Source organism: Bos taurus, chromosome 27 (assembly GCF_002263795.3).
Source record: "Bos taurus isolate L1 Dominette 01449 registration number 42190680 breed Hereford chromosome 27, ARS-UCD2.0, whole genome shotgun sequence".
Taxonomy (NCBI): Eukaryota; Metazoa; Chordata; class Mammalia; order Artiodactyla; family Bovidae; genus Bos; species Bos taurus.
Window position 1 is genome coordinate 23,409,722 of NC_037354.1, and position 17,124 is coordinate 23,426,845.

The 17,124-nt window shown below is 40.6% G+C and overlaps 2 protein-coding genes and 1 long non-coding RNA gene across 3 annotated transcripts in view; 1 reads left to right on the top strand and 2 right to left on the bottom strand.

Annotated features, from left to right (window-relative positions):
• LOC104976069 (uncharacterized) overlaps positions 1-13,732 on the bottom strand; it is a 287,898-nt gene extending 274,166 nt beyond the window's left edge. Inside the window, exon 1 of the long non-coding RNA XR_009493137.1 lies at positions 13,602-13,732. This is a non-coding gene — a long non-coding RNA (uncharacterized lncRNA). The remainder of the gene's footprint in view (positions 1-13,601) is intronic.
• The window catches only part of DLC1 (DLC1 Rho GTPase activating protein), a 522,282-nt gene that overhangs the window by 13,870 nt on the left and 491,288 nt on the right, over positions 1-17,124 (top strand). The window lies entirely within an intron of this gene.
• On the bottom strand, positions 11,439-12,942 carry C27H8orf48 (chromosome 27 C8orf48 homolog). The gene has a single exon (NM_001145540.1). It carries the CDS (start codon positions 12,393-12,395, stop codon positions 11,583-11,585), a length of 813 nt encoding a protein of 270 aa, NP_001139012.1. The 5' UTR covers positions 12,396-12,942; the 3' UTR covers positions 11,439-11,582.

Below are 17,124 nucleotides of genomic sequence, written 5' to 3' on the forward strand. Positions count from 1 at the left end.
ACTGTATGCTTGGTCACGGAATAAAGGAATTTCCCTAAATGTGGAACAAAAGGGTAGCCATGACCTCTCCCAGCCCCCATACTTCTCCTAGTCTAATAAATATCACTTAACCATGAATTCCAAGTCTGTATCTTTAGTCTTTGTGAAAACAGCTGCTGAGATAGTAAGGTAGCCATAATTTCTGAATCATCTTATATTGAGCCAAAAGTTCAAGGTAAATGGTACCAAGATTTTTATTTGAACTTTCGTTTAATACTCTGTCATTTTTATGGAATACACTTTAATTTTATTGCATTATTATCCAGTAAAATTGGGGGTTTTAAATACACAATACACTTAGGCTGTATTTTTTCTGTAGTGGAGTGAATTTATATTTAATGGTCTTGTGTTGGATGAACAGGGTGATTGTAATTTTCTGCTGCCTCCAAAATTTTTATCTTTGCCTCTCTTTCTCTGGCTCTTAGCTGCTGTGGAGTAAATATATTCACTTAGTTGTCATACACCAAATTCAAAATAATGATTTCCTCCTCATTCTGCCAAACCTGTCTTTCCTGGACTCTCTCTTAGGTAATACAAACTATAGCTTAAGGAAAACATCATGCTTGATACCATTTTCCCTTTTTCAATCAATTTGTCACCAAGACTGATTCATTTTATTATCTGCAATCTTTTTCTTTTTTTCAATTTTCCATCTGTTGCATCTGCCATTATTTCACACCCTCAAAACGCATCAGTTCGGTTAGGACAATGGACTCTTGGCAAAACGTGCTTGTAGTTGGAAGAACTAGAATTTGAACCAAAGACTTTTTAAAACCTAGGCCTCAATACCTGCTGAAAAGTGAAGTAGGACATACAAAATAAAAGCCAAGGATTTGTGATTTTAGTCTATACCCAGTGGAAGTGATGTTACCCAAAGTGTTTTTAAGAGATTAATTTTGAGTTATTATTTAGGGTGTATTAGTATAAAAGCATACTGCCTTCAGTGAAAGAGAGAAAATTATTATAGTAATTGGAGCATGACATGACAAAGGCCTAGCAATAGTAATTCTGGAGGGGAGATTAAAGGGAAAAGATAAAGTACTGACAGAAACTTGAAAGACTGGTTAGCACACTGTTTCAGTTTTCTAAATATCAACATATAATAAAAGACTTCATTTTTACTTCCCAGATAAATACTGGTTAGAGACCCAGCATTCAAGTTGACAACACCACCCAATTTCAAATGTAAATTAATGTCATATCACCCACTGAAAACTGTATTTGCGATGTTTAAAGTTTTAGTTTTATGTTTGAAAAGCACACCAGTACTTTTTATTCTATAAAGCTCTTCAAAGAAAAAGGGAATCATACATGTCCCTTCCACATTTATCATTTTGCTCAGCAGAGTTTTGTTTGGAAAATGTCTGTGATATCCAAAAACAAAGTTCCAGCAGATGGAGGAGGTGAAAATAGACACATGTTCCAGCTGTTTTTAATCTTTTTTTTTTTTTTTCGCTGCAGTTAAAATGAAAGTACACCCTTTAAAAGGCAGAATCGTCACTCTCTTCGAATATGAGTTTGTCTAAGTGGTCACTCACAAAATTGTGTGTCTTCTAATAGAAGTTGCACCTGTGTGTAAACATGCTTGTGGAGTATGTGTGCACACATCTCTGGATGTGCATGCATGGCTGTGTTTAAAGAATTTCCCCAAGTAGATCTTGTTCTATAGGTGAAGTGGTTGCCTATGTGTACTCCCAAGTCACTGCTAGATATTCATTATGTAAATCCAAAGTTTAAAAAAAATCCTTATTCTATATTATTACTTTGAGGTACTGAAGTAGGTTGATCTTAGTTTTGGCAGATTTCTGGTACTTTTAGAGTGATCAGTACCAGATAAGAGCACTTCTTATACCATGCCACCTTAACAAATCTCATGTAATCACTATCCATAGGCACCTCAAGCTCATTATATCCCAGTTTGATGGAATTGTTCTGTATCTCGACTGCATCAGTGTCAACATCTTGCTGTGATGTTGGACTATAGCTTTGCAAGCTGTTACCCTAGAAAGAAACTGTGTGAATGGTATATGGGATTTTTTTTGTATTATTTCTTAGAACTTCATGTCAATCTACAGTGATCTCAAAAAGAGCAAGTTAACTGCTAAAAAAGACCTCAATTCAATTATCATGCTTTCTCCAAAGAAAACAAACTTTAATTTATAACATCTTCTGACAACACCAGCATACACCTGACGGGAACTAACCTGTCACCTTTTGCTCTTCCCTACTGCACCTGTCCCCTCCAGTTCAGTTCAGTTCAATTCAGTCACTCAGTCGTGTCCGACTCTTTTGAGACCCCATGGACTACAGCATGTCAGGCTTCCCTGTCCATCACAAACTCCTGGAGCTTGCTCAAACTCATGTCCATCGAGTGGGTGATGCCATCCAACCATCTCATCCTCTGTCTCCCCCTTCTCCTGCCTTCAATCTTTCTCAGCATCAGGGTCTTTTCTAATGAGTCAGCTCTTGGCATCAAGTGGCCAAAGTATTGGAGTTTCAGCTTCTGCATCAGTCCTTCCAATGAATATTCAAGACTGACTTCCTTTCGGATGGACTGGTTTGATCCCTCCAATTCAATGAGTCATCAAGTCCTGCTGATTTACTTTCTGTTTCTACAAAACATCTATTTCTTCCTCTTTTCCAGTGCTGATGCCATGTTTCAGAGCCTTGTTATCTCTTTCCTTGATGAACAAAACAGCCTTCAAATTGGTCTTCCTGCTTCAAGCTTTTTCATCCCAAAACAGTTGCTCTAAACACAGCTGTATATTATACTCTTAGGAAATTTTATGAAAATACTGCCAGATCTCCACTCAGCAACATTTAAATAAGAATATACAGAAGGAGAGCCCAGGCATGGGTATATTTTGAAAGCTTCTCAGATAATTCTAACGTGCAGCCATGGTTGAAAATTGTTACCTTGAGCATCTCTCTTTAATTAAGATTCTAGAATAGGTTCACTGAGATGAAATTCTGGGCATTTCATTCTTTTGCTTTAGTGTTCTGTCTGTTATAGCTAGAGTATGTTTCTCTCCAAATGCACATGTTGAAGTTCTAACTCATATTCTCTCAGAAAGTGACTTTACTTGGAGAATCTTTAAAGAGGTGATCAGGTGAGGTCATTGGAGTGAGCCCAAATACTAACGACCGGTGTCCTTCGTAGAAGGAGATTTTGGACACAGATATACATACATGGTGAACGTAGTGTGAGCATGAAGGCAAAGACTGGGGTGATGTGTCTACAGGCTAAAGAGCATCAAAAATGGTCAGCAAACCACCAGAAACTAAGCGAGGGCATAGCACAGATTCTTGCTCACAGCCTTACTTCCTTTTCCCCTAAAGAATCAACATATGGCTAAATATGTAATTACTTTATCGGTGTGGCCAATACTGTGAAATGAAAATATTAAATATCACATTTATGATGTTGTCTTGAAGAGTGGTTGCAGAATTTTTTTTTCCTCAACACTTACTTCATTGTGAGAGAAAATGTCTCTGGGGTGTGCATTGCCACATCCTGACTTTTGGAAAATCTGTTGACCTAGAGCTCTGTGTGATTACTCCCATGGGTTATAGAAATAGTCTCTTGTATGATAGATGAAGTTATTCTCCAGAGAGAGTGGATAGGGTGTTATTTTCCGAAACTTTCTCTCCCAGGGACCCTGTGAGACTAGAATTTTTTTTCCATCTGCTCTACCTCCTTCATACACAGACATACACACAAGTTTTTATTTTATTTTTTAATGCATTAAAAATGTTTTCTAGGTGACTTTGATGTGGATACTTTAAGTTGCATGAAATACAATAAAACTCTTTTTAGGTAGGAAGATAAAACTGAAAAAAAAAAAAAGAGAGAGAGAGAGAAGATGAGGAAGAATAAAGTGAGAGTGTTAATCACTCAGTCATGTCCAACTCTTTGCAACCCCATGGACTGTAACCTGCCAGGCTCCTCTGTCCTTGGAATTCTCCAGGCAAGGATACTGGAGTGGGTTGCCATTCCCTTCTCCAAGGGATCTTCCTAACCCAGGCAGACTCTTTACCATCTGAGCCACATGGGAGAGGAGGGGAGCTCAGAAATGGGGGTGGTTGGGGTGGGAGGGTATTCCTGCATTTAGTACAAAGCCCTACAACCCTGGTGAAATTCCTGAAAGTATTTGGTAACCTGAGGACCCTGGCATCTCTGTCAAGAAGCAGCAGTTGACCTTCTCTGCACTCACAATGTTAAACAAGCCCAGTATCTTTTAGGCCTTTGGGGGATCTGGAGGCAACATATTATTCATTTACAAGTTTTATTAAGCTTTTTTACGCTGTTATTCACAATTTGTCCCATCTTGAATTGGCGCTCCCCTCCAACAAAGGACTCTGGAATTTCTGAGAGGCAGTCCAGCAGGCTCTCCCCTTAGTTCCCATTCCCTGCCCCCAGAGAACCATTCACTGCAGAAGCTGGAGCAAAGGCCTCTCATAGCTCCTGAAACCTCTGCACCACCCGTGATGACTGTAAGTTGCTTGTGGATTTCTGGTTTGAGAAACTGCCCTCCTGAGCCTCATACTATATACCACTAGAGTGGTTACTGGAGACTGCCTATTGGTCCCCTAGAAATACATATCCACTCTCGCAGTCCCCGAGCCTCTGCAGCTCCATTACTTTCTGTGGGGCAGCCCTCTATGAACTCAGCCTAGCCATTGAGACCTCCTTGCTAAGCAGAAGTGTTAGCTGCAGCCTGGACCTAAGTTGGGGTCCTCTGGAGTACCCCACCTGTAGGAAAAAGGGTGGCCTCCTCTGACCTCAGACCCTTGCCAGTTGAGAGTTAACTTCTCTCTGTGCCCTTGGCATTTGACTCCTTGGAGTCAAATGAGTGAAAGGAGTAGGAGTTTGTACACTTTATGGACAAAACTGCATGTTATAGAGCTTTCCGGAGAGCTGCTACTTTGAATTCCCTAATCCAGACATCCTTGACAAAGGATGGGCTTCAAGGATCAGCAAAATTAGCTGGATTTCATGTAGTCAACAGCTTTACTCTGCCCAACAACTGCCTGCATCCGTGTTTGCTTACAGACTCTCAGGCCATTGCAGTGTTCTAGCCACCTAGTTCCACCAGTGTTAACCACAGCAATTATTTATCCAAGTTTTCCCTCCTTGGGGAAAATAACTATGGGAGTCTCCTGCCTCACAGATACCCAAAATATAAATCAAGGTGACATATTAAAGCCACAATACAGGCCTCACTTTATCCACGTTGAGATGCCAGATGTTAAGGGTGACCATTTCAGTTCTAAAAATACACAATGTTGAGCTCTTGAACAAGGTATTCAATGGAACTTTCCCCACCCCTGTCTGTCTCAGGCTACAAGCCTCATAGAGTTCTCTTACTCAAGCATACTCAAGAAAGATAAATTTTAATTAAATGAAATATGACATTTTTTATCAACAGTCAAACATTAAGGATGACCGGTAATAAAGAGTCTGATTCCATTTTTGATGTTTGACAGTCAAAAACGTGCACGCCCACCTTTCATTCCCACTCCACCTTCGCACTAGCTGATAAAATCCCAGGGGCTCCCTTTGGTACTGGCAGGAAGTTCAGACCATGTAAGCCCAGTCCACAGGTGTGAATCCTCACCTGAGCCCCACTCCCTGATCACAGTGAAATCCAAATCAGTATCTTTCCTCTCTCTCCAGTCATTTTTACATCAGCTTGGGAGTTTGCCCTGTGTCCCTCAGAAGCAACTTTCAATATGTGAGCGATAGACCTTTTCAGACCTTCTCAGACTTCACGTGGGGTCATCAGTCTTGACATTCAAAGCAAATTTAGGATGGAATGACCATAACATACTTTCCCCTAAACCCCAATTAATACCTCAACAGTGGGCTCATCAAAACTAGGCTCTGGGATTATTGGAGCCACTCTGATAGAATTTTGTAATATCCATTGTAATTTGAGTTTACAGAAAATTGGAGAATTTGAAATTCTCTATTGCAGAGGGCATTGTCAACTGAGAATTCAGTTGTCTTTTCCTTTTCTGTCTCAGATTAACTATTTGTGTATGTACTTTTCATCTGTCAATTCCAGAAAAAAATTGAAGGAGAACCCACACCCATGTAGAACCACAATTCTTATTTTCTTTGCAGCCTGTTTAACTATGTTGCTGCAGAAACAACTATGTTACTATATTAGGCTTCATCATGAAATAAACTAACATGTTTAAAACTGGAGGTATTCTGAGCTGGGTGTCCCAAACATTCCTAAACAGTTCTGAGACTGGAATTTGAATGACTCAGAGGTTCAGGACTGAACTTTCTTTTCTCTCAATCTGGCACATCACTTACTTCTGTTCTAAGGATTTTGTTTTTCTAATACTCGTTAAATGCATAGATTTGTTTCTCAGTGCAGAATTTGTTTTCATTAAAAATCTAGATAAAAAACACAAACTACATGGATGCATATTTATAGATTGTCTATATTACAGTTACATATGCTGCATTTATTTAATCCTGTACCAAGTTGCCAGATACATTTTTAGTGCATTGGGGAAATATGTGGTTTCTTAGCATCTGATCTGATAGATTTTCCTTTCCAGACTTACTGGAATCTCTTGGGTGCTGCTATAAAGGGTTTGGAGAAAGGATATTCATTCCTTTTGAATTTGTTCAGAAGAATTAAAAACTATTTTTCGAGTTTGAGCATCAAGAATTTCTACCTCATTTCAAAACTGCAAAAAGTCATGAATTATCTTTGAAGTTAACAAGTCACATAAATGTTTTTCTATCTGAAAACATGAATTCCAGAGAGATATTTTTATATTCTTCTAAATGAATACTGTATTAATTGGCTGCATATGGAAAGATATCAAAAAGTGTTCCACTAATTTGCCACTGAGAGAAAGTATGAATGTACATGATAAAAAGGAATCCAAGCCATGGAGAGAAAGAGAACAATTATAGAAAATAGCCACACAAAGGCAAAACACTAGCAGATTATTTTCTTGTTCTGATGCAAAAGACATATTAAATCTCATTATTTGGATGCACTTACTTTTCCATCATTGAAACTTTTCTTGAGCACCATCCTGTGTCAGGCATTGTGCTAAGTCCCATGGAAAGTGTATAAGATGGAACCTCCACCCTCCAGTTGTTCAAATCAAGGAAGAAAGAAAAGATTATGAAGACACAAGTGTTATAAATTTATATTAGTGCTTTAGCATACAGACTACAACATCTAATTCTGATTAGTCAGTGTTTCAAGGTTATGGGCTGAGTGCAAAGAAGGTGAGGCATGACAATGGGTTAAGGAGTACATCAAACTACATGATCATCTCAACTGATGAAATACCCCTTTATGATACAAAAACATTCAACAAACTAAGAATAGAAAGGAACTTACTCCAAATGAAAAAGGCCATTTATGAAAAACCCACAAACATACTCAATGGTTAAAAACTGAAAGCTCTTCCCCTAAGATCGGAAATAAGACAAGAGTATTCACTTCACTACTTCTATTCATTACAGTACTGGAAATTAGAGCCAGGGCAATTAGGCAAGAAAAAAAAAGTGTCCAAATCAAAAGAAAGAAGTAAAATTATCTCTGTTTACAAATGACAAAATCTTCTAGCTCTAAAATCCTAAAGAATCCATTTTCTTAAAAACTGTTAGTGCAAATCAATAAATTCAGCAGTTTCAAGATATAAAATCAACAGGCAAAAATCTGTTGTATTTCTACACACTAGCAATGAACATCCAAAAAGAAAATGAATTGAAAAAAAAATCCATTTACTATAGCAAACAATGGAGTAAAATACTTAGGAATAAAGGAAGCACACAACTTGTATGCACAGAACTATGAAACACTTGTTTCAAAATTAAAGACCTAAACAAAATTTAAAATCGCTTGTGCATGGATTGGAAGGCCTAATTGACTGAAGGGATGAATTATGACCCTTAATGGGAAAATAATTCAGAATTCTTTATACTAATATGGCAAAGATAAAGCATGACATAGTGTGGATTTCAAATAAAAAGTTACTATGATTTCTTTTCCCATTTTATCTAGGAATGACTAATAGAAATACAATAAATTTTATAGAAAAAAAGGAGCATGTTTATACATAAATGAAGGTCTAAAGGCAAAGACTGCTGCTGCTGCTGCTAAGTCACTTCAGTCGTATCCGACTCTGTTCGACCCCACAGACGGCAGCCCACCAGGCTCCCCCGTCCCTGGGATTCTCCAGGCAAGAACACTGGAGTGGGTTGCCATTTCCTTCTCCAATGCATGAGAGTGAAAAGTGAAAGTGAAGTTGCTCAGTGGTGTCTGACTCCTAGCGACCCCATGGCCTGCAGCCCACCAGGCCCCTCCATCCATGGGATTTTCCAGGCAAGAGTACTGGAGTGGGGTGCCATTGCCTTCTCCAAGGCAAAGACTAGTACTAAAGAGTTGAAATATGATACAAAAGCTATTTTTTGCTGATTTTTACAAGTTTTTGATTATTATAGGTTTTTGATTATTATAGGTTAGGTGTAAAGACATGTACAAAAATTATCTCCTCCACTCTCCTTCCACAGCTAAACTTAATGGAGTCTACATACCACTTCCTTTGAAAATAAGATTAGTAACAATTTGTAAGTCATCTAGAAAACTGGTGACATTTACTCAGAATGTAAGAAATTACTCAGAATTTCAGAAATAAGCAGCATTCATAACATAATTGGACTGTTGTTAATCATGATTTGGACAACAAAATGCAAGGGGGCACTAGATCAGCCCTTTATGCTTTCTGATATTTTTAACTGTACTAAAAATAAAGGAGCTTTTCAAATTAAAAAAAAAAAAAAAGTCTATACCCATATTCCTCATGTCCTTAGCTTACATTTATTCCTCAATCTGCTTTGTCAGTCTGCCCAGATTCTAAGAGTGAAGTGACTGCTGTTAAGGCCAAGAGGCCAATATGTGACTAAACCATCTCCTGTGAACTCTGTTGGGTTGGCATGTTTTGACAGCCCATCCTTCTTGAAATCTTCTCTTTCTCTGCTCTCTGATACTATACTTTCCTGTTTTCCTTTATTCTTCTAGGATGACTCCTCCTCAGTCTCCTTTGCTGGCTTATTCTCCTCTGTTGTTGCTGTTGTTCAGTTGCTAAGTTGTGTCCAACTCTTTTGGAACCCCACGGACTATTCCCTGCCAGGTTCCTGCGTCCATGGGATTTCCCAGGCAAGAACACTGGAGTGGACTGGCATTTCCTTCTCCAGGGGATCTTCTCGACCTAAGAATCAAACCTGCATCTCCTGCATTGGCAAATGGGTTCTTTACCACTGAGCCATCAGGGAAACCTTATTCTCCTCTGCTGCTGCAGCTGCTGCTAAGTCGCTTCAGTCATGTCCAACTCTGTGCGACCCCAAGACAGCAGCCCACCAGGCCCTGCCGTCCCTGGGATTCTCCAGGCAAGAACACTGGAGTGGGTTGCCATTTCCTCCTCCAATGCATGAAAGTGAAAAGTGAAAGTGAAGTCGCTCAGTCGTGTCCGAGTCTTAGCAACCCAATGGACTACAGCCTACCAGGCTCCTCCATCCATGGGATTTTCCAGACAAGAGTACTGGAGTGGGGTGCCATTGCCTTCTCCTATTCTCCTCTACCCAGCCACTAATTGGTGAATTTCTCAAGAACTGGTCATAGCCTTTCTTCTCTTCTCATTCTATTTTCTTCAAGAAAGCTCACCACATCTATAACTTCAATTTCTAACTACAGTATCTTCCAGTGATCCCCTCCCCCTCAACCCTTTACTTCAAATCTCTAGGTTAGACCTTGTCTTCAAATCACAAGCACACATAACCAAATGTTTGTCAACCTCTCAATGTGAATGTCCCAAATATTTCTCAAACTAATCATGTCCACATAATTGCCTTCTTAATCAAATACCATCCTCTTTCATTGTTCCTATCTCAATGAAATTATCATATCATACAAATGTACAAGTCAGAAACTTAGTCAATTCTTAACATTTACCTTTTATTAAACCCCTATATTCATTTCTTCACCAAAGAATGCCTTCTAAATCCTTGTTAGATTTCTGTTTTTCTTTCTACCTGTACAGTCAAAATCCTAATCCAAAATGCCAGTATCTCTCTCTTAGATTGTTATAAAAACTTTGTAACTCTTTCAACTAAAATGTTGCCTTCTATAATATGAAAAATCACTGGGTGGAAAGTTTTAGTCCTTAAATCTGTGAGAGAAGAATAGTAAACTCTTGTTTCCAAAGTGACTGTAGAAATGTTATAGAATGCAGGTCCATGTGCCCACACACAGTTAGGCCAAAGGATATTAAAACATTAAGAGTTTGGAGCATAGAATGGTTTACTGTGAGGCCATGCTTTAAGAACCCCATAATGCCCCAAAAGCTTTCAACAAATCCCCTTAATAGGAAAGGTGAGGAAGGGTGTGTTAGTTGTTACAAATTTGTTAGTGGCAGATCCTTTGTTCCTGAGGTCTGGTCCATGGCCCAAGGTGTTCCTCATAAACCTTCACCAAAATAAATGTTATTCTCAGTTCAGACAAGAAAAGGCAAGATCCCAAAGCTCAACTTTCACCCTCTAAGGTCCAAGCTTGGCTAATAGGAGGGTGATCCTTGCACAGGCCAATAATTGCCTGAAGCGCTTGTCATGCACCCAGTTCGGGTCCTCCCGCCAGGGCCCAGGCCTAGCTGAGGAGGCAGATCTTAGCTGACAGGCACCCTCATGGCTAAGTCCCCAGTCCCTGCCCAGATGGGAACCCAGAACCCAACTGACTCTCAGTCTTATTTAAATCGGAGAGAATCATTTGTTTAGGATCGATAGGAGTATGTGCTGTAGCAAATACCAATCATGTGAATTCCTAGCTCAAACAATTGCCCTTCTTTGAAAAGAGACCCAACCACAGTGGTGGACCTGAAGTAGATGCTCCATGTCTGTGCAAATTATTCCTGACCTCTGGCCACTTCCTCAGGATAGACAATCGATCTAAGCTGGACCAGTTTCTGAAACTTGAACAGAGAGACTGAAGCTGGTTGAAGCTATTACCTGAGTGGCAGATTCCCCATTTACTCCAGTTGCTGAGGCCTCCTTGAACTGCCAGGCATGGAGACCACAGGTCCTGGAGGTGAGGATGGGAGAGGTTCGCTGCTCCTTTAAGGCCTGGGCCTGGCCAGTTAGGAGGCCATGCCAGGTTTCTGGGGCTCTTCAGGACAGCCCTCAGCCTGTCCCCAGGCACGGCCCCATGACTGCTTCGCACCCCACGTTCTGCCACGATGGCCACTGGGGGGTGACCACAGGCAGAGTGGGACCTTATAACTGCTGTCCTCAAGGTCTCCCAATAACCGTGGCCACGCTAAGAATTGGGTGCTATAGGCTGCATGCCCACTCCACCCCTATTACAGAGATGATAATTATTCAAATACACAACAGAAACATTAACCCACATGACACATTATCATTAATAAACACCACCCCCTGTTTGGTTAAGAATAAGAGGTTTGCGAATAAGCGGACAAAAAGGTGAATGACAAGCACTACTTCCATTCTGCTACATTTTCTGCTTTATATCTGACCTTTCAAAAACCAGAGTTTCCAATTTTACTTTTCTCTCATTCAGTCTTTCCCAGATTCTTCTGGGGTCATCTGAAAGCCTGGGAAGGCTCTGGTGTGCTTCTCTGACAAGGGTAAGGAAGTCTTGCGTATGAAGATGTTCATCTATTTTCTCTTGGAGTAGAAGTGACTCCAGTAAAGTCTTCTTCTGTTTCAGGAAGGCAGATTGGGCCAGTTCTGCCCTTTTTCTGATACAGTCGGGACACCGAGAAGAAATGTGTTGCTTAGCTGTTCCCACCTGTTTGGGTGTTGTCCTCATGTTTTTAAAATAGATTCTATTCAAAAGCTCATCAGGGACAGTACACTTTAAGGCATCTACCTCTGGAGCTTCTGCCTCGGGTCCAAGCTGCAGCTTTTTATGTCTGCTGCTCTTTTTCCCCTTGGAGTTTGCTCTATGGTGGATCAGGTTTACCTTAACGGTGCAGAAAGACTGCAGGGCATTCAGTTCTTCAGGGGATGCCTGAGTGATTTCTGTTTGATGGTTAGTGTCCGGTCGGTACTGTTCAGAGTTCGTTTCCTTGCCCTTGAGGTTGTGGATCCATTTTCTGCTCAATTTCTTTACATTAGCTTTGAAGTCCGAAAGCTCAGATTGGTTGTCTCCATATTCCGAGCGGGAAGGCAGCGATCCACTCTCAGACTTGCTCCCAGAGGCATAAGACCAGGGCTGCAGTACTCCAGAGGAACTGAATGAACCGGAACTCTTTACCTCATCAGTCAAGGACTCCAAGGTCTCCTTAGAAAGGTCTGCCATACACCCGGTGTCCGCTGGGGCCAATTCTCCCTGTTTCTCTGAATCCTCCAGCTTCTAGGCGGATGGCCATCACACTGCATCAGGCTCTGAGCCTCATCTGCTTTGCCGTGGTCAAGATTGCCTCAGGAACTGGTCAGTCCCGAGCCCCTCGGGGATGAGTTTTAGGTGCCGGCAGTTCCTCAAGGGAAGCCCTTCCGGGCGACTCAGTCCCGCTGCCTTGGCAACCAGAGGCGGTCATGCGCAGAGGGTCGCTGGGGCGCCGCGCTCCTTCCTTTCCCCCACGGTCCTCGGAGCCGACTCCGCCCGCATGGTTCGTGTAGTTTTTCGGAGCCTCCCTCTCTTCTGGCTCTCCCGAGTCTCCGCCTCCTCGGTGCTATTTTAGTGCAAAATCCAATAACGATCGAGAAAAGGTTGCAAACTCTCCTTCCCCAGGGGTCAAAAAAGTAAACACGCCTCTTTCCCAACAGGAATAGATGGCCTCTGACTAATCCGATAATGCACACGCGGGCTAAATGCATCCAAAAAAAAAAAAAAAAAAAGCCCCAAACAAACAAAAACATACCTCCTCCTGCTGGCCAGAAAAACACAAGCAAAAACGTATCTGCCTATCAGATAGCTAAGAGCTCATCTAATCGCAGAGCACATCTTTGAAAATCTAAATACTGAAACCACCCTGTGAGATTCCTGCGTGGCAGGGCACCGACTCTACCGCTTGCTCCGGCCTCGTCTTGCACAGCTTTTTGTGCTCCGGCATTTTTGGACGACTTTGCAGTTTTCCCAGATCTCAGTTTCTCAGGCCTTTGTTCCGGCAGTGCTCCTCTGAATGGCACTTCAACTGCTGCTCTTCCCTCTTCGTTAAATACTGCTCCTCTTTCAAGTCCACCCGCCCCCCCCCCACCCCCCCCCCCACACACACCTTTTTTTTTTTTTTTTTCTGGAAGAGCTTCATATCCACCACTGACCCCAACAGTTTACTGCACAGCCTTTCTTTCCGGGTTTGCAACTCTGTATTTTATACACATTTGATAATACCTCCCACACCGCCGCCTCCAGATTAAAAACCCCATGAAAGCAGAAATCCTGTGTCTTGTGCTGCAGTCTCCACGGGTACCTGATACATAGAAAGTGCTCAATAAATCGTTACTGAGTAAATGTGTTGAATGACTATGCAAACAGAAATAAATGTTACCTCACACAGGTACGCACCTCAGTCTTGATGCATAAGTACTACAAGGTCGAGGAACTACAGTCTTTTTCAAATGAGATAATTCCAAATGAGATAATTTCCCTCTCCCAGTTCTCTCCGGGGCGGGGTGGAGGGAGGGCGGAGGAGTAGGGGGATGGGGGCGGTTTTTCAAGTCTGGCCAGATATATTTAAGGTTATTACAAAAGTGCTCACTTTGGCAGTGAGGCAAAACTCTGCAATGTTCGACAAGCATCTCTCAAATATGAGCCAGTTCATATTGAAGATGAAGAGATCTCAGCTTCATTCATTCCACCCAAATCATATTTTATCATATAATATTAATCTTTAAAAAGAGGTAATATATAATTTGTGGTTAAAGCCAAGTAATCTCCAGTTCAAGGACTCAAGATTTTCATTTTTAATTTTTGTTTCAAAAGTCTCCCTCATTCCCTGAAATATTTACACATTCATGTGAAAAGTGGGAAAGTGTTAGTCGCTCAGTCTGTCTGACTCTTTGCCCCCCCCCCCCCCATGGACTGTAGCCCACTAGGCTCCTCTGTCCATGGGTTTCTCCAGGCAAGAATACTGGAGTGGGTTGCCATGCAGTCCTCCAGGGGATCTTCCCCACCCAGGGATTGAACCCAGGACTCTCTCTTTCTTTGCATATGAGCATGGTCAGTGATACACATGTGAAAACAAAATCTCAGAACAGTCCATGAGCAGTACTGGCAAGAAATATATATAATCTGAATTCTTAACAGAATTGTGAACAAGTGTGTTGCCTTTAATCTTTTTCCTTAGATATCTCAAGTGAGAGCAAAAAATAAAAAGTAAAAAAAAATTTTTTTTTAAGACCAGGAATATATAAAGAAGAAAAGGGAAGGAGAGACAGTTGCAACTTCCCATCTTATCTAAAATCTTTTTACTATCCCAATGGATACAAGTCACTCCTACTCACTCTACTGAAAGCAGATTTTATCAAGCTTTTCAGGGGGAAAAAAAAAACAAAGAATGTCCTTAAAATTTTTTGTTGTTGTTTTTATCAGGAAAAGAAACATCGAGGAATTAACAGGAAACATTTGTAGCTGTCCCAGAAAATTCATAGAAACATTTCAGTGTTTCAGTAACCGTTATATAATTGCTTCTTTATTTATCAACTATCTGTGAAGTTCAGAATCGTTTTTGCAAAAACTGAAATTAACTAAAACTAAAAACAACAAAAAAATTGGCTATCAGTATTCAAATATGCCAAGAACATGCTACATTTTAACTTTGTTTTAATGTCATCTTCTTTACACGTTCTCACTCACTTTGATAGCTATGAAAAACTATTAACCTGATAATTAAAGATGTCCTGATAGTCTCAGTCTCATTTTGGCAAATCTTCAGTCAATGTTAATACCACTTCTAACAGAGCTGTTTCTTCTTTCACACTCCTTCCTTCTTTCACTCTCTTCCTTCACTCTCTTCCTTCCCAAGACAGTGCTTTGCAGAGGGAAAATCCTTATTATCTTTGGGACATCTGGTGTAGGGGGCCCTAACTTTGTGCCAGTCTCTTTCTTGGTCTCCACCACAAACTGCAGGTGATACTTGGATGTGTGCTGTTTCCCACCAAGGCACAGTTATTCTGGTCCCTTCCAGTACCCTGACAAAATCCTAGGCTACTGGACCTTGCCAAACCCTCTCTGGGCTCTCTTGCCTGCATCTTGACACCCACAGGTAACTTCATTTCTTTCAAAAGCTTCTGACAAGTGGTGGAGAAAAGGGAGAATGTTTTCCGGGAGACACAGCATAGCCTAAAGCTTTACAACCTCCTCATCACTCAGACAACTTCCGGTGGCAAGTCCTCCTCCAGAAATCTCAGGCATCGTACCATCTCTTAGGGGCTAATCGTAACACTGGGTCCTTTAGAAACAGCAGTGTGACTGAAAGTTGCCTGAGGTGGAGGTGGAAAGTCCTAAGAGAGAAAGAGACCAATCAGGCGCTCCGGGCCGACTTATGTGGCAGCACTATTTTTATTGGCCCGCTGTCACCGTCTCTTCCCTCGAAGTCCTTAAGGAGAACAAAAGCTCTCCTTCCAGCTTTTCCTGAACAATCAAATATGCTTTGCAGCTACGGGACTTAACCCCAGAGACAGGAGGTCAAAACATATTAGTCTTCCTGTCAGATTCTTTCTCTCTCTCATTTCTCTTTCCTCGGAGGCAGAAGGGCAAGCTTTCAGCCTCTTCCTGTCAGGCAAGCACTTCTCCTCCAAGGAATCACAGTGGCCTCCTCTCCAGGATGGCATTCTGTACCCTTTCCAGGAGCCACTGGGGTGGACCCAGGGTACCAAGAGGGAATCTAGTTTATGAATAAGAGAAATTAAGTGGACAGATTCTTTACAAACAGTCTACCCTCTACATAAACTTCATAACACTGTGCCTGGTTCTGTGATCAAGCAAAATGAAAAATTACTTCCTCTCCTAAGGGGTTAGGTTGAAGGTATCAGAAATCTCATTGTGAGAAACCATTTTTGAGGAGACAGGAATCTTACATCATTCGTGATAAAAAATGATTTCAATTTACAGTGCAGTGGCTGTTCTTCATATTTGAAAAATGTTTTACCAGACAAATATCTCAATCTTTACATTATTTTTTCTATGTCTTCAGTGTTACTATTTTTCTGAAATTGATGAATTGCTTGATGAAGAACTCTCTTTTACTTTAATAGCTATTCTATTTTGCAAAGATAACATATGTTGATTGTCAGTAGTTTAAAAGATAAAGATAAACTACTAATATCCCCAGTGGCTCAGTGGTAAAGAATTTGCCTGCCAATGAAGGAGACACAGGAGATGCGGGTTCGAGCCCTGGGTTGGGAAGATCCCCAGGGGGAGGAAATGGCAACCCACTCCAGTACTGCTGCCTGAGAAATCCCATGGACAAAGGAGCCTGGCAGACTACAGTCCTTAGGGTTGCAGAGTTGGACACAACTTTGTGACTAAACAATGAATTTAAGTAAATGTTGCCTGAATTCTGATTTCCCTAAAATAGTCACTAAAAACACTTGCATAATACCTTAATATTTTTCCTTGAAGAATTTTTTTTAATAAAATCTAAATTATATTGGATTATGGTTTTATGAATTCTTCCTTAGCAATAATATGAACACTTTTCCATTCAATTTATATAAATTCTTTTTCAACATAATTTTAAAGGTGATATTGCATTATTTGATTTATTTAACTAATACAATTATTTAAACACAAGGCATTTCCAGGTTTTTGCCACTAAAAACTTCTGGAATAAGTATTTCTCTAGCTAAATCTTTATACACATTCATAACTATATATTTAGGATAAATTCTAGAAATTGTAATTGAGAGGTCAAAATGTATGTATAATGTTAAGGCTTTTGAGATATCTAACTCCCTCCCTTCTGCAGTATTTAAAAATCCAAAATATAATATTATTTTGTCTGTAATACCTGAGTTTATATCTCTAGTAGGTAAGACCTTTTTAAAAACATAACCACATTATTCTGATTGTCACATCTAAAACACAA

What these genes read in the sequence shown, in the direction of transcription:
- C27H8orf48 (NM_001145540.1), bottom strand. Translation starts at nt 12,395, where the DNA reads ATGGCAGACCTTTCTAAGGAGACCTTGGAGTCCTTGACTGATGAGGTA.